Raw genomic sequence first — 24,519 nt, forward strand, 5'->3', positions numbered from 1 at the left:
CCCCATGAACTCCCTCAAAACCATCCATACTCCTTCCCACATGTCCATTCAGGTCTCCTCCCACCACAACAACTTCCTCATCTTTCACGTTTTCCATCAGCTTCTCTATCGCACACCAGAACTTGTCCTTCTCTTCATCGCTTCGACCAACCTGCGGAGCATATCCCGAGATGACGTTCACCAAGAGCTTTCCAATCATCATTTTCACCATCATCAACCTATCACTCACTCTAGTCACACTCACCACACTGTCTACAAACTCCTCAGAAAACAGGACACCAACACCATTCATGCCCTCTGGGCACCCTTGCCACACAAACTTGTATTTCTGTCCCTGCCTACCCTTCACCATTCTCACACCACTTCCCTTCCATCTCGTCTCTTGCACACAACATATGTCCACTCTTCTTCTGACCAATACTTCCACCACTTCACCTGATCGCCCTGTCATTGTCCCTACATTCCATGTCCCAAACCTCAGAAACCGATCTCCACTGTGGGCTATACCCTGCTCATATATAGTGGTAATTGTCATGGTTCTCTTTTTGAGGCAATGTTTTTATGGCCGGATGCCCTTCCCGACGCCAACCCTCTTACGACACGCAGGGATACGGTGTACCTATTCTAACCAGGGTACACACCGGGTTCATACTCATTACTCATACATACTCCACAGGGTACATACTCCACAGTATCCATTAGTATAATTAGCTGTCTCCCTTTTCCCCCATTGGAACAATGGCACGACATGCATTCGCGGATTTTCATCGACATTCATGGGATGTTTCTCACCATTTGCGGATTTTGCCTCGCCATTCGCGGTTTTTGTTCCTCGGTTTTTGTTCCCCCCTTTTTCCATTGAAACAATGCCCCACCATTCGCGGTGTCTCAATTCGTGGCATTTTCTAGGAACGTATCCTCCACGAATAACGGGGTCCGACTGCATATGCAATTTTAACGTTTTGCTTTAAAAAATTGGAAAACTTTGGTCGTATAATAAGTTTAGCAAATTGTGACACGCAGCAGCAGCTTTACAAAGAAAATAATATTTGGCTTGAAATGTAAATACAAAACAATAGATTTTTTCAAAGACTAATTTTTTTAAATGCCAGAAGCTCCACAAGCAATGCAGTTCAAATTAAAAAAATTAATTTATCAATTAATTGCACCAAAAATAAAATGCTCCCATTTTTCATATCAAAATGGTCACACCAGCAATGTCCAAATAAAGCAAAGATATATTAACACAAGTCAGGAGACGATGGATCACGAGTGAGCGGTATTCAATGACAAAGTACGGACTGTAACCGAAACAGGCACGGACAGGCCAGGCCCGGAAATGTCAAAACGAAGGTTACTGACCTTGAAATGAGATAGAAAATAATGTATAATCAGTTATGAGGTTAGTTAGCTACACAATACCGAAAATTCGGTGAAAAATGAAATGAAAATAAATAAATAAAGAAATAAATAAAATGAAAAAAATGTTTGCATCTTTTTCAGGTGTGGCTCCGCCCATGATGGGCGCAATACGCCCACTCGAAGCAGGACACAACTAGATCATGATATCAACCTCCCACCGAAGTTTCATCAAGATTGGATGATATCATCGGGTAGTTATGCTGCGGACAGACAGACGCACAGACACAGACAGACGCACACACATGACGAATATAGTGGTCACTTGATAACTCGTGAACCAATACTTGAACAAAATGTACAAGTTAATGACCATTTATAAACATACCTGAGGCTCACCATCGGCTGCCCTAATTTCTGTCAGCATTTCATAGCACTGCCGCACAGCGAGGGCTGCCTGGCCTGACAGCAACGCAGCACGGGCTATGGCCAGACGCAGGCGCCGCAGCCACTCGCGGCACGTTTGTCGGTTGGTGGAAAAGAATCCACGAATGACCTGTGAAAAACAAACCTCGTTTCCATGGTGGCATTGGCGCCAATGTATCATTGCCATCACGATTGCCAACTACCATCACAAGCAACATGAGCTCTTGAGCATAATAATGCATGCACACTGCACTGGAGAACATTCTGCAACGTCATGAGAAACTTGCGATTTAATTAATAGTGTAACAGGTACAGCTACAACTTGTATCGATAATTTTCTTTGCAGGCGAATAAAACAAAACCACACAACCTTAGACGGAGCAGGAATGGCAGTGGCACAGCCTTCAGCAGCATTATACATCAGCTTCTCGAGATTCTCCAGGAACTGCAGCAGCATCCAAACGCGCCAAACGTTCTGCACATAGACCTCATCAGTGTCCGCAGAAGCCACACACCAACCATCTGTGTGACTTTCCTCCAGCGCGTCAGAACTTTCAACCAAGCGGGCCAAACTGCGCACAGCACCTGCAAAATGCACAGAGCAGAAATACAAGCACATTGAGAATATCCCAATGTTTTATCAACACACTTCCTACCAAGTATCAATATTGAAGATGAGGAATGAAAACTTTTAAATTCTGAGATTGAAAACAAATGTCAATTTAAGACAAAATAAACATGACAACATCAAGTCTTAAAAATAGTTTAAGGTCGTGACACTTATTGGCAACAGATAAAACAAGACAGCTGTTCACCACCATTCCAGGTCACCTCCTTCCGTACCAATTAATCTTTTCAAAATCTGTTGACAACTTCCCCCTCCTCCCTTTGCCCCTTTCCTCCCCTGCCCCCCCCCCCCATCCCTCCGCCAACCAAAATAAAATTTGGCTTGTGTTTATCCACTTTTTTTCCATGTTGTCTACTCTTACATTCTCACATACCCATCATTATTACCCATATCCCTTGTTCTCAGTCTCCATATATTTTGTCCCTCGGCCCTGCTCTTGGCATTTAACCCTTCTCTTTCTGCCGTTCCTTTTCTTGTAATGTGTCCTCATCAGTTCTGTGTTTTAGTTCTTCCACTAGTCTCGACTGTATACAAAAAAAGACCAAGTTAGCTGTAACATATTCTTGATAACATTGGTGCGAAGGTTTTTTAAAATTTTTTTAAGCAGTGCTGTATATGCACCATGACGTGTGCATCAATGTACGTTATCAAAACATCAGGAACGTGACATGCAGCTATATTGTGTCAAGGAAAAGCTGCAGATGACGTCCAAAATCACAAGTGCAACTGTGTACAAACAACAACACAAATGTGCACCAAAATTAACCATTTCTTAGTTATGAGAGAAACCTCAAGTTATAGAGGTGTATGGCAATTCGATGAGGCTGACTGATCGAGCCAGAAATATAGTCTCCAGTCGAGTCATCAATCATCAGAGGGATAAACAGTTAAATGCCATCTGTAATTAAAAATCACACTCTTCTTTCATGGTGGACATCATAATTGAATATGCAGTGATTTTAGTTGTCTTTTTCCAAATGTGTTCATTAAAATTATGCCTAAGCATCTGCGACCTGGACTATTTGTGGAACAAAAAGCCTTTTGCACTTCCTCCATCTGATCCTTGCCATGGCTCATTACAAATATACTGCATATATATTTAAAGTTAAACAAGCCTTGGTTTAACAACAACGACAATGCAATTACAAGACAGCTCAAAGATGCTTAAACGTCAACAACAAGAATACGAAAAGGATAAACAAAAATCCGATGATAGTTAAGCAAACAATTAATATATTTTGCTGAAAATATGATTCAAGCTGCAATTGGCAATGTAGTCACCAACCTGAAATAAAAGTCAACCTGCAAACAATAACAGGCATGATAAAGAGCAGACATTAACCATAAATGACCTTTCTCTAAACCAAGTGCAGAGTTTCCAGCTGGCTCTTTGTACTTACTTGTCAGCTTAGAACAGGAAGTCACTACCTTACGTGCAGACTTTTACAAATGCAAGGTTCCTCACTTCTTTTCTTTTTGTCTGCAATATGACAAATTTCCTTTCTAATCCAACTTTCAAAGCTGTAAGGAATATGGAAAGAAACTGAATGGAAAGTCACCATTCCCTTTCAAATAGTCCACGTCTCATTTTTATATATTTATTATCTAGGCTCCTGGAAGAGCTATGACACAGAACAGAACAGGACACAATATAACAAAGGGAACAGCAGGAAAAAGGAGAGACGCTTTGTGGTCTCAAACTAAAACTTGTGCATTAATGTGTTATAAAGAAGAAAAAACCATTGCTAGAAATTTGTATCTTTATGAATTCAATGACGTCAGCAAATAACCCACTTAGGGACAAAAACAGAGGGGTTCATTGCCCTTGACTTGGCGTATTTTATTGGCCCGCCACCTATGCATCATGAGACAGGGTGTGTATGTGTGTATGTGTATGTGTATGTGTATGTTTATGTGTGTGTGTGAATGTGTGAATACGTGTGTGAATGCGTGTGTGAATGCGTGTGTGAATGCGTGTGTGAATGCGTGTGTGAATGCGTGTGTGAATGCGTGTGTGAATGTGTGTGTGAATGTGTGTGTGAATGTGTGTGTGAATGTGTGTGTGAATGCGTGTGTGAATGCGTGTGTGAATGCGTGTGTGAATGCGTGAATGTGTGAATGTGTGTGTGTGTGTGTGTGTGTGTGTGTGAGACTGAGTGTGTGTGTGACAGCATGTGGGTGTGACTGTGACAGTGTGTGTGTGTGTTTGTGTGTGACAGCGTGTGTGCGTGTGTATGTGACAGCGTGTGTGTGTGTGTGTGTGTGTGTGTGTGTGTGTGTGTGTGTGTGTGTGTGTGTGTGTGTGGTGTGTGTGTGTGTGTGTGTGGCAGCATGTGTGTATGTGTATGTGACAGCGTGTGTGTGTGTGTGTATGTATGTGACTGCGTGTGTGTGTGTGTGTGCGTGTGTATGTGACAGCGTGTGTGACAGCGTGTGTGTATGTATGTATGTATGTATGTGACAGCGTGCGTGTGTGTGTGTATGTATGTGACAGCATGTGTGTATGTGTATGTGACTGCGTGTGTGTGTATGTGACAGCGTATGTGTGTATGTGACAGTGTATGTGTGTATGTGACAGCGCACGTGTGTGTGTGTGTGTGTGTGTGTGTGTGTGTGTGTGTGTGTGTGTGTGTGTGTGTATGTGACAGCGTATGTGTGTATGTGACAGCGTATGTGTGTATGTGACAGCGTATGTGTGTATGTGACAGCTCGTGTGTGTATGTGTGTGTATCTATGTGACAGCGCACACATGTTTGTGTGCGTGTGTGTGTGACAGCGTGTGTGTATATGTGTATGTATTGTATGTATGTGACAGCATGTGTGTATGTACATGTGACAGCATGTGTGTATGTACATGTGACAGCATGTGTGTATGTACATGTGACAGCATGTGTGTATGTACATGTGACAGCATGTGTGTATGTACATGTGACAGCATGCGGCTGTGTATGCGGCTGTGTGTTTGTTTTAGTGTGTGTGTTTTAGTGTGTTTGTTTTAGTGTGTGTGTTTTAGTGTGTGTGTTTTAGTGTGTGTGTTTTAGTGTGTGTGTTTTAGTGTGTGTGTTTTAGTGTGTGTGTTTTAGTGTGTGTGTTTTAGTGTGTGTGTTTTAGTGTGTGTGTTTTAGTGTGTGTGTTTTAGTGTGTGTTTTAGTGTGTGTTTTAGTGTGTTTTAGTGTGTGTTTTAGTGTGTGTTTTAGTGTGTGTTTTAGTGTGTGTGTGTGTGTGTTTTAGTGTGTGTTTTAGTGTGTGTTTTAGTGTGTGTTTTAGTGTGTGTGTGTTTTTGTGTGTGTGTGTTTTTGTGTGTGTGTGTTTTTGTGTGTGTGTGTTTTTGTGTGTGTGTGTTTTTGTGTGTGTGTGTTTTTGTGTGTGTGTGTTTTTGTGTGTGTGTGTTTGTGTGTGTGTGTGTGTGTGTGTGTGTGTGTGTGTGTGTGTGTGTGTGTGTGTGTGTGTGTGTGTGTGTGTGTGTGTGTGTGTGTGTGTGTGTGTGTGACCATCTTTGCCTGTCCAGGCCATATAGTCCAGTCAATATACAACAAGACCCACCACTAATTGCAACAGAAATGAAACCACATGTATCTGTCTAAGATAGGTCAACCTTAAAACATACGAAAAGTCTTGTAAAGTCTTTGGAGTGGAACATGGTGAATTTCGTGGATGAAAGTTGTCGATTTTAACTCGTTTTCCATTAAAATGCCGAATTTTCAGAAACGTATAACTCGGCCAATTTTCAAGATAAACCAACAAAATCAACACCTTTTCCTAGGTTTTCAGGGGCAATCTTTCATGTGGAAGTACGAAAAGTAGTGTTGGATGATTCCTTATGCCATATATGGGGGTACGCCTACCCCAAACCCGTTGCTTCACAACTCAGAATTACAAATGTGCATAACTTCTCAACCATTCATCATACCCCCACAAACTTGGTGTCTTTACCAATGTTTCTGGAGTCGACCTTTCATTTGGAAACATTTTAAAACACTGTCTTCTAATGCCCACATTCAGGGTACACCCCCCACCACCCCCCCTCCTCCTCCCCCACCCCAAACTTTGACCAGCATCCCAGAATTACAATATGGCACAGCTTCTCATTATTTCATCATAATCCACCCAAACGAATGTTTTTGGCATCAGTCCTTTCAATGGAAACCGAATGAAGATCCGAAAGTGGCCATGAGTAGCATTTTGGGGGGTAACCGAAAGTACATGAACCACAAGTCAACACAAAAGCTCATCGAACCTCAGAGAAGTACTGCTCGAAAACTCACATTTCACTGCCACTGTCCTCGTTATCATCCAAGTCATGAGTCGACATGTTTTGACAAATGCCACTGCATCCAGAACAAGCAGACAAACATTTCAGTCCCTGTCGGCTGCACCCACACCGTAATGTCCAAAAGCCAGTCTTGCAGGTGCATCTCACAAGCTCCAGAAGTGATTGAGGGGCAGGGCCAAAGTCTGAGTTCACTGGTTTCAATCGTCCTTCAGAAAGCTTCCAACCCCAATCTTCAGCCTGCAAAGCATTCCCCTGCCACTGTTGGACCTGATGGAACACTCTGAGGCTGTGGTACTTCGTTGCTGCAGACGTTGGTGGCAACATGTTGGGGTGGATGGCCTTTTTTCTGGTGGTGACTAGCTCCTGGAAGCAGTGATATCTCATGGTATCAAGGTGGTCAGTCTGCTTCCCTTTCTGCACAATGGTCATGGCCTTCTCACTAGCTGCAATGACCTGGTCCGTCGACGACTTCACACTTCTGAATACTTCAGCTTGTTCACGGAATGTCTCATTCTCTTTTACAACTTTCAATCCAGCTGCTTTCCCAATCTCAAATAACCTGGATGTCGTATCACACCCAAGGAAGGCATGTACGAAAAGGATATTCCAACAGATGTGCTCCCAAGTTTGTTCCATATCAAATTAACTCCCATACACCTGAGGACTGCTTCACAGGTTTCTGAGACTTTTGCTGCCGCTTGCACAATAAGTACATCAGCGTCCCCTGTGGCATAGGCTATTTCACAACCACGCGTGGCTATATTTTCGCCCAAAAGGCCAATGAACCGTTGCTTGTTCTCTTGATTAGAAAGTCATCCTTTCTAATCTGCAATTTCATGGAAAGATTGAACGTCACTTTCCAGCCCTCATCCCACTCGGCGCTGATGCGTGCTGTCCTTCGTTGAAGGCCCTGCCTCGTACCCATCAAACACGACCACTGCCTGGCCATAGTGCTTTGTCACATAATTGCTGCAGTCCTGTAATATCTTGCGATATGTGTCACCAAGTTGCCAGGGAATGCGATGGAGAAGAGTGCCTCCATCAAGTACGTATTTGAAATTCTGACTCGGTGGTGGTTCTAGTGGTACTTTAGACCAGATAGCATCAGCTAGTTGTGGCTTCACGGCTTTTAAGAGTCTGTCCTTTCCTTCAAATAATACTGGGGGATAGTTAGAGTTCATAGGTCAGTGCATTGGCCAGACCATTTGCCTGAGATCCTGAGATGATGAGCCGTTGGAATAGAAGTAGAGGATCCATCTGGACTTCGGCATCGCCGACCTTGACTGCGCCTTTGAGTCATAGGTTACAGCTTGGGCTTTCCTCTTGAAAGAATGCTTGAGCACAGGTTGTCCAACCATTTCATTAAGAATTAAGAATTTCATTAAGAAAAAAATACTGTTCCACTCCAAAGACTTTACAAGACTTTTGATATATCATTTGGGGTACCAAACTAAACAAATTCCAACACGTTTCGTTTCTGTTGCAATAAGTGGTGGGCTTTGTGAAAATATAGCTAACTTGACTGGACTAATAACCTTTTTACCGTTTGAGCTTTGCCAGTTTCAACAAGCGTTACGCCTAGGTCCCCCGTCGTTGAAGTGATGCGAGTTGACAAAGTGGAAGATGCAAGGCGGCCATTTTGGATTTTGACGTGGCGACTCAATTTTCAATAGCATTCTCCCTTATGCGTAGATACACCCACACACCAGATTAGAAGTTAGTAGTTCGTTTATTTTTCAAGCTATTTCGCTCACAAGGTTCAGACATATATATGGTGGCGGCCATCTTGGATTATGACGTGGCGACCCAATTTTCAATAGCGTTCTTCCTTATGCCTGGATACACCCACACACCAGATTAGAAGTTAGTAGTTCGTTTATTTTTCACAATATTTCGCTCACAAGGTTCGGAAATATATATGGTGGCGGCCATCTTGGATTTTGACGTGGCGACCCAATTTTCAATAGCGTTCTTCCTTATGCCCAGATACACCCACACACCAGATTAGAAGTTGGTACTTCGCTTATTTTTCAAGATATTCCGCTCACAATGTTCAGACATACATGGCGGTGGCCATCTTGGATTTGGACGTGGCGACCCAATTTTCAATAGCGTTCTTCCTTATGCCAAGATACACCACACACCAGATTAGAAGTTGGTACTTCACTTATTTTTAAAGATATTCCACTCACAAGGTTCAGACATACATGGCGGCGGCCATCTTGGATTTTGATGTGGGTTGCACCCACACAACAAATTAGAATTCAGTCCTTCGCTTACGCACGCACGCACGGACGCACACACGGACGGAGGGGAAAACCATAGTCCCCCTTTCGCTCCATGGTGCGATGGGGGACAACAAACCGTGTTTATGAGAATATGGAGAAGATTTAATTAATAATTACTTCAAAATGTCAAAGGGAAAAGTCACATTAAGTGCAAATATGCCTCGTCAGCCTGTCCACCGTGCAGAGCGAGACGGCCAGGTTTTGTCATCGCTTCCATGTTTCTCTACCATTTCAGCATTTGCCATCACAATTTCAACAAATATTTTTTTCGAGAATATGGAGAACGCCAATAAATAAATTTTACTTTTTTATTTTTGTTTGTTTGTTTGTTTGTTTAGCTGTTGTTTTCTTCAAGTTAACTTAGAGTATAAAGCGGAAGAGGGACAGGCTTTGCATTTTTCGATGCTTGCTCATTACAACTTTTAATACGACCTCCACGAGGAGCAGCGCTACATCATACATATTTATGCAGAAAGAATCGCCATCCACAGCATCATGAGCGATGTGTGAACGCCAATCCAAACATTGATCACAGGACACAATATATAAGTACAGTGAAGGCTCCAGCGTTATCCCATTTATGAAGCATCAAAAACAGTGAAATAAAAATCGTAAAAGGACAATTACATGAATATGAAGATTAACAGGGACTGTTTCTGCTTCTGCTGTCTCAACAATGGATGGAGGTCCTCAATGCCAAACAGGAAATCAGAGCTGTCTCCCTTGACATATCAAGAGCCTTTGATACGGTCTGGCACCCAGCTCTGCTCACCAAACTCTCCTCCTATGGTATCCATGGAAATCTCCATGCATGGCTTGCGGACTTCCTCTCTGGTCGTAGTCAACGTGTGGCCCTGAATGGATTTCTCTCATCTCCCCTTCCTGTTCAGGCTGGAGTTCCCCAAGGAAGTGTGCTGGGTCCTGTGCTTTTTCTGGTCTTTATCAATGATCTCTCTGACTCTCTGGAAAATCCTCTCTATCTCTTTGCTGATGACTCCACTCTCTGCCGCTCCATTCCTCTTCCCTCAGATCGGCAGTCTGCAGCCTCCTCACTCTCTGAAGACCTGGACAAAATCACAGACTGGTCAAACAAGTGGAACATGTCTTTCAATCCTGCCAAATCTCACTCTCTTACTATGTCTCTCCGAAAAGATCGACTGGACAACCCTCCCATCTACTTTCTCAACAATCCTCTCCAAGAAGTTCTGTCACTCAAGCTTTTGGGTCTCACTATCTGCCATGATCTTTCTTGGGAAAACCACATTTCCAAGCTGGCCTCCAAAGCCAGTCGCCGACTGGGCATCCTCCGTCGTGCGAAGTCCTTCCTCGGCACACCTGAGCTCCTCACCACATACAAGGCTTTCATCCGCAGCTCTATGGAATACTGTTCTCCCCTATGGGCTGGTGCTCCTGCCTCACACCTGGCTCGGCTTCACGCTGTTGAATCCAAAGCTTTCAAAATCATTGGAATCTCCCGCGATGAAGCTATCTCTGAGGGCCTTTCACTCACTCACCGCAGGCAGGTAGGTGGTCTTTCTGTCTTCTACCGACTCCTCTCCGGCCTTGCTCCCCCAGCTCTCTCTGTGCTCTGTCCCCCAAATATTCCTACAGGTCGCACAAGATCTGCCAGCAACCCTCTGATGGTTAAACTGCCGAAATCTCGGCTCTCTGCTCACCTTCACTCTTTCATTCCTCTTTTCTCCCGCCTGTGGAACAAACTCCCACACTCCCTTCAATCCCTCTCCTCCCTCCAGGTCTTTAAAACAGCTGTTCACCACCATCTCTTATCTTCCCCCATCCATAACCTTGATCTTTTCTACCCCCACTAATTCACCCCAGATCCACCTTGTTTGAAATTCCAACTTATTTCCTGGAAATCCTGGCAGTGTCCATATGTTTATACCTCTCCCACCCCCCCCCCCCCCTTCACATGCCTCCCCCCCCTTCACATGCCTCCCCCCCAAAGCCCTCTCCCTCCCACAGATCTCTCGATGTCTCCATGTCTCTCGGTCCCTGCTCTCAAATGTTGTGTTTGTGTCCTTCCCCCTCTCTCCCCATCTTGTCTACCGCTCCCGATGTTATTTGTTTTATGTGTCTGTTTGTCTTTCTGTGTGATTAATGTTCGCTCTTTCACGAGCCTCGATCTTGTATACAAAAAAAAAAAAAAAAAAAAAAAAAAAAACAGACCGCCAGTAAAAAATTAAACTGGACATATTAAGCCTGTGACAAATTGCATTCATTATTAAAAATGATGCAAACAGCAAAGGTGTGAAATAGAACCACACAGAACAGTAAAATACAGTATAACGAACACTACACACAAACTCATAGTAATGCTGTTACAAGCAAACTCACCTTCAAGTATTTACACTATAGCTACGACATATACAATGCTGCATCTTAAATTAAAAATACAAAGCACAAAAAGAGATTCCAAAAATGAAAAAGGGCACCCTGGGCCCTTGAAGAGCCAAAAGAATCTTGTGCAGTGTTTATTCAGATAATTGGGGGAAGAAAAAAAAAAAAAAAAAAAAGAAGCAAAGATTACCACTTTGACCACCTTCAGTAAAACGAAGTGAAGAAAGTCTCAAACATGGCTCACCTTCGATGGCTTGGAAGGTATCCTGGGCACGACCCAATGGTGTTCTCAGCTTTGCTTGCACGGTGAACTGTGCAGCCTCCCACATGGACCACAACCATAGCGCTACTTCTGACTGTTGTAGTTCAGGCGGGAACCCATCAGACATTTCACTGTTGGGAGACCCAGGCAATCTTTCTCTCCCTCCATTGGGAAGGCGCTGACAGCTTTGGTACAATCGTTTCAGCCAATAATCTTTCCTTTAAAATAGGTAAGAGAGGGGTAAGGGGTGAGGAGAGAACACAAAAAAAACAAAAAAAAACAATAAGAGTACATAGTATCACAAAATTGAGGCAAATCGAGTGTTGGACAGAGTGGTATGCAAAACAATGTAAAACCACAGCTGCTTTGAGTTGAGAATCAACCCAAGGATCTGCTGTCACCCCGAGGAAAAGACGCACAACAGCCATTACACTTGCCACACAAAGTCAAAACATGCTTCTTTGTTGAGCCTCGTGGAGCACCAATTCCACGCTTATCTTAAGTTGTTACAGTAAGTTGGAAGTGTTAGCTCTCACACGAGCCTCGATTCTGTATACCAAAAATATATATAAATATAAATAAAAAGTACATACCCCAAGCGTATCACATTGCCAGTCAGCACAAAGGCCATGATGTCTGTAAATTCCCGCGAGTGAAAGGTGCCAGTGGCTTGACGGCCCATGTGAGTGTGCAGAAGCCCTGATAAAACCTTCCGCTCTTTACAATCACAATCCTGATCCACACTATTGCAAGGAAAAGAAAAAGTGGAAAGTTATCAGAATAACAATTACATTATTAGCTAGAAAGCATATGAAAATGCAAAGCCCATCCGCATCAGTCTGTATTCAGATGTCTTCTTCTTCCGTATGCTCAAAATACCAACGACAGATCAAAAAAAAAATACAAAATGAAAATTAACGATTTTATGCAGCCTTGACCTTTCAGCTTCAGATCTAAAAAATAATAATTAGCTTCTAGCTTTTGATTAGTGAACCAATTCTGCAACCCAACACTTGCTTCTTACTAATATGTGCAAATAATAATATATACAACACTAATATAACATATGCATATATTAATAACAATTAAAATAATTTGCATTAAATAATAAAGAAAATAAAAAATATGCAAATCTTACTATAATTCACCAAATGTCCATCCGCCTCTGTCCGTTCGAAGGTACCGCAAAAACGGCTGAACCGATCGCAACGATATTTTGGGTGGGTAATCCTGGGATCTCCTGGAGTAAAATAGGCTATATTGTTTTTCCAATTTCAGCTTTGGCCTCCAGCATTTTCAGGTTTGGACTCCCGCATAACGTTATTTTCCTGGGTGCCGCACAAACGGCTGCACCGATCGCTGCACAGCTGCACCGATCGGACCCGGTGACCTCGGACAAACACCTTTTATAAGGACATGGGTTAAATCCCTGCTTGAGAGAATGCCAACCCCCTCCCCGCCATCACGGCCGTCTCTACAACTCACAATCCCACGAGATATGCGGAAAGGACGACCCAAAACCAATTATCTTCTTTTTGATTCATATGTAAACATCATTAAAAGTAAATAATGACCTCGGCCAAAGTTCAAACAAGTGAGTTTAATCTCTACATGAGAGAATTCCACATAGCTATTTGGGCGGTGTATAAGCCAACAGATCGCTGTCTCCATCGATCTTGCCGAGGCCGTAACACCTATCGGCTCAAAATCCTTTTAACTGTTGACTTGGTAGTTTTTACAATGAAGGAAACATCAATGTTGTTAAAAGTTTATTTTGTGATTAATTTGTGATTGGAGATATGTTGTTTGGAATGAAAAAAGATATCGAGTTCAAGTGAATGACGACATGCCTTGATGGTTTCTACTTTCTGAACGTGAACTTCGCGGATCGCCATATGCAGATTCACCACAGACCCACGATCGATGTGTCTATATGCGGACGTACCCGCTTGTTTGCGAATGGGTACGTTTTTCATGGAAGTCCTTCACAAACTTGAAGTCCATGTCTGATGTGCGACTGAAGGTGCTACAGGAATGTGGAATTTATTGGTTTCATGCTATAGCATTTGCCGTATCTGCATTGCCTGTTTGCCTCTGGCCTCTCACCCGTGCGTAGCACGGGTATCTCACTAGTTCTTAAAATTTCGGATTAAGTGGATGCAAATTGATGATTTCATGTGACGTTGACCTTTGACCTAACTAATAATTAGCATTCTCCATATTCTCATAATAAAGCTTTGTTTAAAATTTGATGACAATAGCAAAAACGGCAAAAACGACAAGATACACCACAAAAACGATACGACAAAAACGACACAAGACACACACACACGATTGCAAAACCCCGTCTCCTGTGGGTCATAAAAAACATGCAATAACTCAAAAGTGACCACAGCACAGAGAGGCATGCAACTTTGCAAAATATTGATCCATACATTAGGCAAGTCACACAAATGCAGTTTTTTATTTTTTTATTTCGACGCTGAAAATCAACAAGCATCTTCCAGATCTTCCAGAGCTAACAAGGGCAATTCTACCAATCAAGAGCTTGGAAAGAAGCCCAGTGATAAAACAGAGGAAAGAAAATTGAAGATTGGAAGAATAAACATTAATTCAATTACATTATGTAATGCTTTATTTTTTTTGCAAAGCTTACCTGAGTAGTACATCGAGCCGCAAACTGCGCAGGAGCTGAGTAAAAGACTGCCGCACTTGTGGATCTGTATGCAGCAGTTGGCCCCAGCACACATCTAAGCACCTACAAAGTCACACCATCAGGTATTATAAAAGCGCAAAAATTCCGACAACATTCTCCGATTGTACAAGTTTTATGGAGCACCTACCGCTGTGCCAGGTCAAAAGGGAGTGATGGAGCGAGCAGTTGAAGGCTATCACACGCTTTGATGCAGAACACATGGTCTTCATGGTTGGCTGGGTTGGAAATCAAAACAGCATGTGAAAAAAATAGTTCAATTGAACGCAGGAAAATGAAATGGATATATATGAATGATCGTTTTAAGGTGATTTTCCCCACTAGAGTGGGGGTTAGCCTTGCGGGCCCTATGACAATCATGGTTCCCTCTTTGAGGCAATGCTTTTATGGCCGGATGACCTTCCTGATGCCAACCCTTAGTCGCCTCTTACGATGCAGAGATACGGTGTACCTATTCTAAATCGGGGTACACACCGGGATCATTCATTCCAGCAGGCTGGTACTCAATTTGCCGACCTCGGAAGGATGACAGGCGATGTCAACCCCCCTGGCGTGAATTCAGCGATCGACCGGGATTTGAAGTCAAGATCCCAAGATGGTACCCTAACCGCTGTCTATCAATATACAACAACTATTATCCGTCCGCACGCACGCACGCACGCACGCACGCACGCACGCACACACACACACACACACACACACACACACACACACACACACACACACACACACACACACACACACACACACACACACACACACACACACACACACACACACACAATCAAAAAAAGGTAATCCGAATTCAAGGTGTTAATATGCAAAGGTTATTTAGTTTGACAATTTACACGTGGTTTACCAATTATAAGGAGATCCTGAGCTTTCCATTGATGCCTTTCAGGCATCACTGCTGTCACACATGACCGAGTACATGTTCATTGAAAATGACAGGTTCAAATCGCATTTTTACAAGTTTGGCTAATCGGTGCAAGACAGTTTGAAATGGACGCATTACTTGTCGACTGCCAAGTTTATTATGTAAAATTGTTAAGCTGGTCTGGTAATCGTAGGTTGTGTCATCCTTTGTTTAAGATGGGTATTTAAGATGGGCCTACAGTGTATGGGTTTAGAGACAGTCTGAGTCATTGAAAAGATGGGTCAACTTACGACTGAACAGCGGACCTTCATGGTTGCAACCTTTCACCAAACTAGAAGTTTGCAGCGAACTCGTGATGCGTTCAGGTAACGTTTCCCAGAACGGGAGCCTCCAGCAGCCAAAATCATCTGGGCGAATGTTAGAAAATACCAAGAGCATGGCACGACCCTCAACCGCAACAAGGAGAATTCTGGTAGGAGGCGCACTGGGCGATCGGAAATGAACATTGCAGCAGTGAGGCTGCAAGTTTTGGAGCATCCTCGGGATACCAGCGCAAGACGACATGGGACGGGATTGCCTTCAGCAACATTCAACCAAATCACAAGACTGGACCTCCACCAACATCCATATCAGATTCACATCCGGCATCAACTTACGCCAGGGGATTTTGCCAGGAGGCTGGTGCTTGCCAGATGGTTGATAGCACGTTGTGAAGCAGACGTCAATTTCCTGTGGTATCTCCTTATCGTCGACGAAGCTGCTTTCGCCATGGACAGCAGGGTCAATACCCATAATGTTCTTGATTATGCACTGACAGGACAACCCCCGGAATTTAATTTTGACACCAACATGAATCGACAAAAGTGGACTGTTTGGTTGGGACTTTGTGGAAGTGGTCAGGTGATCGGATCATTTTTCTTTCAAAGGAATGTCAATGGAAACAGGTATCTGCAGATGATCAATGATGAAGTTTTACCGCAGCTGGAGGAGAACTTTGAGCGACAGGTTTGTGGTCTTCAGATATCTCATGGGCCCAAGACGCCCAAGACGCCCAAGACGGCGCCCCAGCACATCGTCTTATCGCTGTCCGAGATCGACTGAGGGAACTCTTTGGAGACCGAGTCATCGCCCACAACCATGCAGTGGAATGGCTGCCAAGATCACCTGACCTCACAGCATGTGATTATTTCCTTTGGGGACATTCAAAGAAAAAGGTGTTCGTAACTCCTCCCCGTGATCTTGACGAATTGCAGGGCCGTATTCGACATGAAGTGGATGCTTTGCGCAATGACCCGGCTATGGAGAGACGAGCAGTTCAGGGCATGCTGCGCCGCTGTGAGCTTTGTGTTGAAAGTGGAGGTGGACATGTTGAAGGTGTGGGTGCATAAAGGCCAATCATTCCTGAGAAAAGTTCATATCTGACGTTCATTTTGCACCAATTATCCTGACTTGCATCGATTAGCCAAACTTGTAAAAATGCGATTTGAACTTGTCATTTTCAATGAACATGTACTCGGTCATGTGTGACAGCAATGATGCATGGAAGGTATCAATGGAAAGCTGAGGATCTCCTCTTAATTAGTAAACCACGTGTAAATTGTCAAAATAAATAACCTTTGCATATTAACCCCTTGAATTCGGATTGCCTTTTTTTTTTGACACGCACTGTGTGTGTGTGTGTATATATGTGTGAAGGTTCTAAAAACCGTAACAATATATATGTATGTATATATATATATGTATGTATGTATGTATGTATGTATGTATGTATGTATGTATGTATGTATGTATGTATGTATGTATGTATGTATATATATATATATATATATTCTCCTTCTCCTTCTTCCAGTGATTCCTGCCTGCTATTCCCCTTTCGTGTAAGTCTGTGTTTGTTCTGTCTGGGCGTTGATAATTAAGACTGTTTTAAGGCTTGCCCCATGTCTTCTTCTTCTTCTGTATATTGCTTACGTTTCTCCTTTGGTTTCTTTGGTTTTGTAAATAATTAATAAATGTCTGTTATTTCTTACCCTTTTGGTTTCATTCTTACCCTTTTGGTTTCATTCTTCCCCGATCGCTTTAGTCTTTTCTTTCGAGTGAATACCTGTGGCACGATTTGGCCAACGCTTTATAATCGGGTTTAGTCTCTTGTTAACGGCCTGAGTCGTGGCTCACTTCGCTCGGCGTGTCCATTACAGTTGCGGCTCGGGCGGGGCTCATTTCCTCGCTTACCGGAAGGCGCTGGTACTTAGGTCATAGGAATAATTGGCCTACTACCCTATTCAGCGCTGACCGGAAGTGGCGAGATAGTTCCAGGACTCGGACGGCCAGCTTAAAAGACGAGAGGATTAAACCCCCCTCGGTAAGGGGTGCCGAAACCGAGATACGTAAGAATATATATATCTACATATATATATATATATATATATATATATATATATATATATATATATATATATATATATCTACCTATATATATATATATACCTACATATATATCTATATATACCTATATATCTATATATATATACATATATATATATACATATATATATATACATATATATATATACATATATATATATATATACATATATATATATATATACAGTGATCCCTCGTTTATCGCGGGGGTTACGTTCCAGAACCCACCGCGATAGACGAAAATCCGCGAAGTAGCGACCATATTTTTATTTTATTATTTATATATATTTTAAAGCTTTATGACCCTCCCCACACTCTTATTAACCTTTCCCATACTCTTATAAACACTTCCTATACTCTTAAACACTTTTTACACTCTTAAACATACGTAATTTTAACAACATATAAAATTCTAATGGGTACTCACCATTGAAGATACTGTAGCTACCCATGGGTCCCCCAAGCAAGACCAGCATCAGAATCTCCTTGCTCCAGCCGGTGACGTCACCGGCGGGGATCCCCGGCGCGAGAGTGGCTGGTCACGTAACCGCTAAAACGTGCCGCGCTTTGCGGGTATAATCAGCTACACCTGTTGATCACGTGACCAACGAAGCACGCCACGCTTGAGAGGCGTGGCTTTCGGTTTCTGGTTGTGCTTTATAATGCAGCCCGATAAACGGGCTTTTCAGTGTTCCCGAGTTGGTTTTGAGAATAAATATCTTCTCGGACGAGTTTGTGTCTTGCCCGTCATTTCGTCCGTATCAAGCAAGAGCCCCGGCTCTTCAATACTACAACTTGCGTGATGAAGATGATGATGAATTAGCTGTGCAGTACTGATGACGATGAAGGTGATGACGATGATGAATGTACTGCACAGCCAGAAAGAGCATTACAGTTACCCATTACGTGGGTAACTAGCGCAAATGGAAGCTGCCGCATCTGCGTTTTCCATACGCACGACTCTTTGTCTCTTTGTCTACCCTTCTACTGTACACTATGTACAGTATTTTATTTCTTGTAATATGTTTTAATTACTGTATTTTTCTTATTTCTTTACGTTTTTTAATTTTGTAGGCTAGAAAATGCTTATTTTACCACAAAAATATTTAAAATAATAGTATATAAAAATACATTTATACCGCAAAATCCCACGATATAGCGAAAAATCCACGATATAATTTTACATATACTAGCGAGAAAAACCCGCGATGTACCGAAGCCGCGAAAAGTGAACCGCGATATAGCGAGGGACGACTGTATACCTATAGGGTAGTTGGATTATAACGACGAGGGAGCGCGATAATATAAGGGGCAAAAAAAAAAGTATATATATATATATATATATATATAGTCTAGTAGGAAGACTAGGTCCCCCTGCACCCCCCGGAGATATACTTCTAATCAGTGTTTCTAGATTGGAAAAAATGTGTAGAAAATGACTAGCTATGGCCCCAAGCTGAAAAAATGTCCCACATACCATTTTTATGCAAATTACTGCTGCAAATTTTATGCAAAATTATGCAAATTTTATGCAAATTTTTGATGAGGAGTAGAGTTGAGGGGTCTTTGAGGGCTTCATCGAGGTGCTCTCGGTTGCAAGACTGGGTCATTCTGAGAAGCACAGCAGGGTCAGAGATCATGATGTTCTCCTCCTCAGTGAATCTCTCCATCAACAGCCTCTCCATTGCCTCACACACTGTTTTGAGGCAAAAGAGGGACTTTGCGTAGGCCTTTCCACTGAGAACACCTTTGAGAGATCCACTTGTTACTAGTTGTGCCTCAAAGAGAATCTCTGCATATCCAGAACCACGCATCTTGTGTCCAGTGAGCATCCCGATGTAGTTCATGGATGTGTGGAAGGGTCCAATCGTTACTACATGACTAGCAAATTCATTTGGCCAGCGCCAGATGATGGGAAGGGCTTTCATGCAGACACCCAGATCAAATGTATTCAGGACCCATCTCTGACCCACCTCAGCAGTTGCTGCCTCGGAACGCTTCAGTAGCTCACGAACAACTGCGTTGTCTGTGATCGGTTGGTGGATAGGCGTGCAGTAGTCGACTGTTGATTTGCTGGGTGGGGGAGAACCAGTTGCAGAGGTGAAACCCCCTAGCCCAGGCACAGGCTGCAGGCCATTGCCATGCCATGCAGGCACCAGGCACAGACCGATCTCTGACCCTGCTGTGCTTCTCAGAATGACCCAGTCTTGCAACCGAGAGCACCTCGATGAAGCCCTCAAAGACCCCTCAACTCTACTCCTCATCAAAAATTTGCATAAAATTTGCATAATTTTGCATAAAATTTGCAGCAGTAATTTGCATAAAAATGGTATGTGGGACATTTTTTCAGCTTGGGGCCATAGCTAGTCATTTTCTACACATTTTTTCCAATCTAGAAACACTGATTAGAAGTATATCTCCGGGGGGTGCAGGGGGACCTAGTCTTCCTACTAGACTAATATATATATATATATATATATATATATACAGACTTGGCATTTAATATGGAATATTTTTTTGTGGGGGTGAACTTACTTTTCAAGATGTCTTAGAACCAAAAGTTCATTGGAATTATGTTGAAATTATTCTAGATTTTGTTAATGTGACCTTTAAACGAAACAAAAACCACATTTGACATTTCGAAACAAATAAATTGATCCTTGAAAGTGATGTAAACTGATATCGAACTCAATTCCTGGACAGTACTGTGTTAAACTTCTGTATGTTTTCCAGAAGTATCTCTTTATTTTGCATATTAGCCAAATTTTTTTTTAACAAAAACAAAAGTTAAATTACGACTGGGATTACGGACAGTAAAATTAGAGTTCAGTACTTCGTGTAACCCCCACGAGCATTCAGGAGAACACGTACACGTTGAGGCATGCTGTTCACGAGATTTGCCAAGGTTTGGACAGGAATCGCTTGCCATGCAGTGACAATAGCCTGCTGCAATTCACGCACAGAGGTCGGCTGCTGGTCCAAGTGGTCGATTTGACGCGTTAATTCTGCCCACAAGTTCTCTATTGGATTCCTATCCGGGTACATGGCAGGCCACTCCATATGCTCTACACCACGGTCAGCAAGAAAGTGTTGGATCATGCGAGCACGATGAGGCCGTGCATTGTCATCTTGGAAGACAAAGTTTCCTCGAAAGGCTGCATGAGCAAATGGAAGCAATGTTTCTTCCAGAATGGCCCTGTACTTGAACTGGTTCAGGTTTCCATTCAGAACAACCAGGTCAGTTTTGCCCCCTGCATGAAAAGCAGCCCAAACGGTCACCCCACCACCTCCAGCTTGGACACTTGATGCACTTGTCTGCGCACTCGGACGCGGCCATCTTGACGATAGACCAGAAATCTAGACTCGTCACTGAAGATCACGTGATTCCAGTGTCCTGGATGCCATTGACGGTGCTCTCTGGCCCACTGCAATCGGCGCTGGCGGTGTTGTCTGGTCAGGCGTGGCTTTCTCAGAGGACGCCTGGCACGATAGCCTGCTTGAACCAGTCGTTGGTTGACTAGCCTTCTGGATACAGGCACATTTATCAGTTGCTGCCATTCAGCCCTGAGCCGATTCGCTGACTTGGTACGGCCATTGCGGACTAACCGGTGCAGCTGGTGGTCATCCCTCCTTGTGGTTCTGCGGGGACGTCCTGGCCTCGGTATTGGAGTAGGGATACCCCTCTGAGCATTTCGTTTCAAGAACTTTGACACCTGACCTTGAGTGATGCCATACTGACGAGCAATAGCACGCTGTTTCATGCCGTAATTTTGTAAAGCCACCACTCCATGACAAACAGCATTGTCGAGTTGACAGACCGGCTCCAGAGGAAGCGGCAATAACTTTTGGAGACGTGCAGCAGTTGTTTTCCACTAATACAGAACACAACAACCCTTGTATACCCGACTGTGAAGCCAATCACCAAATGCACCTGTCCATACATTTTGCCACGCCACCTGTGATATAATCCTGTTGTTGACTTCTTGCTGCGACAGACAATCAGTGACATGGTTATTTTAACAAATAAATCATCAAAGTGTAAAAGAAACTCACCAGATTGATATACTGAGTTAAAAAAGTAAACCCAAGTCAAGAAAAAAAAAAATATTCCATATTAAATGCCAAGTCTATATATATACCTATATATATATACCTATATATAAATATATATATACCGAAATATACATATATATATACCTATATATACATATATATATACCTATATATACATACCTATATATACATATATATATACCTATATATACATATATATATACCTATATATACATATATATATACCTATATATACATATATACCTATATATACCTATATATACATATATACCTATATATACATATATACCTATATATACATATATACCTATATATATATATACCTATATATATATATACCTATATATATATATATACCTATATATATATATATATACCTATATATATATATATACCTATATATATATATATACCTATATATATATATATATATATATATATATATATATATATATATATATATATATATATATATATATATATATATATATATATATTGTTGCGAATATGGAATTTGGCCTCCATATCCGCTTGTAAATATTCCCCTATTTTCTCCAATACTCCCCAACTTTCCCCAATCCCCCATTCCCTAGTCCCATTGCATGTAAATAACAATCAGTAGAGCCGACCTTCCCCTTATTCCCCCATTAAATGTCGTGCCCAGGTCCACCGCACCACACGTAGACAACTTTCGGACATCTTCCTAGTTATTCTTAGTCTATGTCAGTTAAGGCCTCGTTTCCATTAATTATGACTCTTCGTTGCACCAGAATGTGATTATATGGCATCAGTAGTGAGTTTAGGACCTTTCCCATACCTCCTTCCATCTTCTTCCCCAACAATTACAACAACAACAGAGGAGATGGCGGCGGAGCGGGGGAGGATGCGTCCTCACACCGGCTCGATTAGCGCCATTGACCACGCGCTCCACGGGGTTACCACGAAGGGGCTCCTTGTCAGCTCCTCGTCAAGGGCGGAGCCTGGTAAACCCCCCCCGCACGCACCCAATGAGAAGCAACGTGCCGATTCCATCTGGGGCGGCGCTAACGAGCCGAGGGCGTGTCACTCCCCGCCGGATATACGCGGCCCCGCGCCGGATGTGAGACAGATGCGCCCCCAGCTGGAGAAAGAACGTTGCCTTGCCTACGACCGCTGAGAGGAAGAGAACCCGCCTGAGAAAGAACGTCACCTCTGAGCGCTGCGACGAGACCTCCCCGCATCTCTGGACCGGACCGGGTCGATTCTAACCTTTGAGCACAGGTGCACCTGTAGCCATCGCTACCCGCCTGTCCTTTCCATCAACCCCCGTGTGAGTCAGCCGTTGTCCCGTTTGCCTGTCGTCTGTTGGGGAATAATATAAGATTGTGTCTAAGTGCTTGTCTTTCTATGTTGTACCTCTCGCCCCTGTAATCTGACCTTCCGTAACGAATATAATCTCCTCCGGAGGTCTTGAGAACCGTATCCCTGGTGTCGTCATTTTATAACCCAGCCGGGTGTCTTCTTTTTCTTATTGAGCCAGCGTGGCGCGGCTTCGTCAACGTCGAGTATAATCGGTAACTTGTGCAGACGTGGTCATACCAAAACCGCTCGGTAAACTAACATCTAAGCCACGTCTGTAACAATATATATATATATACCTATATATATATATACCTATATATATATATATATATATATTGTTGCGGTTTTAGAACCCACACTCACTTTTGTAAATAATAATCACTTGTAAATATGACATTAAAAGGTTAAAGGTTGCACCCTTAGTTGGGCCACAGCAACACGTCGGCCACCTTAGAAATTACAGTTATTTCCTTATTATGTGTTTTAGTTAAGGCCGTGTTCCCAATAGTTGAATCTGCGTTGCATCAATCAAATAAGGAATAGGCCCTTTTGTTCATTTTGCGACCTCTCTCCCAATTCTGTTACGCACCTTGGTTAGCGTTCGCTCAGGCGCCGCCATTGACAATGCGGTCGGCTCGAGGAAGAAGGGGGCGGAGCACCAGGAACAAGGTGTGGCCACGTCAACTCATCATCAAAGGCGTGGCCGGTAAGCCCCCACCAGCCAACCAGGGCTGATGAAATATCCCTGGTGGGCGTGGCTTGATGAAGCGTGGAGTGATCTTCAAGCGCGATATATAAGCGCGAGCGCAAAGCCCTTTTACGGACTCACTGGGAAACGCGCACTGCGCAAGGACTTGAGGACTGCGCACGCTGGCAAACGGACTTCTTTCCAAGGACTGCGCGGAGACGGCTGATGATGAAAACGAACTTGTTGGGAGAGCACATTGTATAAGAGCTCGATTACAAAAGGCGCTTTATTGAAGGACACGAGCCTTCCCTTCCCCCCCCCCGCTCGCTCGCAGGGAGAATTCCCTTGAAATGCCTGTTGTTCTGTTGTTGTTGTTGTTGTTGTTGTTGTATACAATATCATTTTCAACATCATTCTCATTTGATACACAATAAAATAATACACAACATAATTTTCAACGTAGCATACATGATGCTTAATTTGTTTGGTGTGATGAAACAACACGGAGGGTAACATTACATTTGCCCAAGCTAGGGTATTGTTGGTTATAAATATTCCATGATGTTTGTGCTCTGGCATGTCGGGTAATATGTGGGGTTAATTTTAATGCATCAAGCTGTTCCATGGAACTTGATTCTTGGAAGCTAAGGGCAATTTTATAAGATTTCAAAACCTAAAAGTAAACCGAAACAAAATTTTGGCAAAACAAACTTTTTTTTTTGGTTTTCTGAAGGTTGCATATCTGGATTATCACAATATATGGGATTTATATGCATATGTGGGCATGATTATCTGCAATTTGGTACCATCT

The 24,519-nt window shown here is 42.9% G+C and overlaps 1 protein-coding gene across 1 annotated transcript in view; it reads right to left on the bottom strand.

Moving 5' to 3' along the window:
* Positions 1 to 24,519, bottom strand: part of SMG1 (SMG1 nonsense mediated mRNA decay associated PI3K related kinase) — a 302,694-nt gene that overhangs the window by 204,092 nt on the left and 74,083 nt on the right. The window contains exons 17-22 of the mRNA XM_068125825.2: positions 14,438 to 14,525; positions 14,251 to 14,352; positions 12,188 to 12,337; positions 11,577 to 11,812; positions 2,156 to 2,370; positions 1,748 to 1,915 (exon numbers count right to left, since the gene is read on the bottom strand). Of these exons, the coding sequence (XP_067981926.2) occupies positions 1,748 to 1,915; positions 2,156 to 2,370; positions 11,577 to 11,812; positions 12,188 to 12,337; positions 14,251 to 14,352; positions 14,438 to 14,525 (959 nt within the window). The remainder of the gene's footprint in view (positions 1 to 1,747; positions 1,916 to 2,155; positions 2,371 to 11,576; positions 11,813 to 12,187; positions 12,338 to 14,250; positions 14,353 to 14,437; positions 14,526 to 24,519) is intronic.

The sequence above is a fragment of the Myxine glutinosa genome, chromosome 10 (assembly GCF_964187855.1).
Source record: "Myxine glutinosa chromosome 10, kmMyxGlut1.1, whole genome shotgun sequence".
Lineage (NCBI taxonomy): Eukaryota > Metazoa > Chordata > Myxini > Myxiniformes > Myxinidae > Myxine > Myxine glutinosa.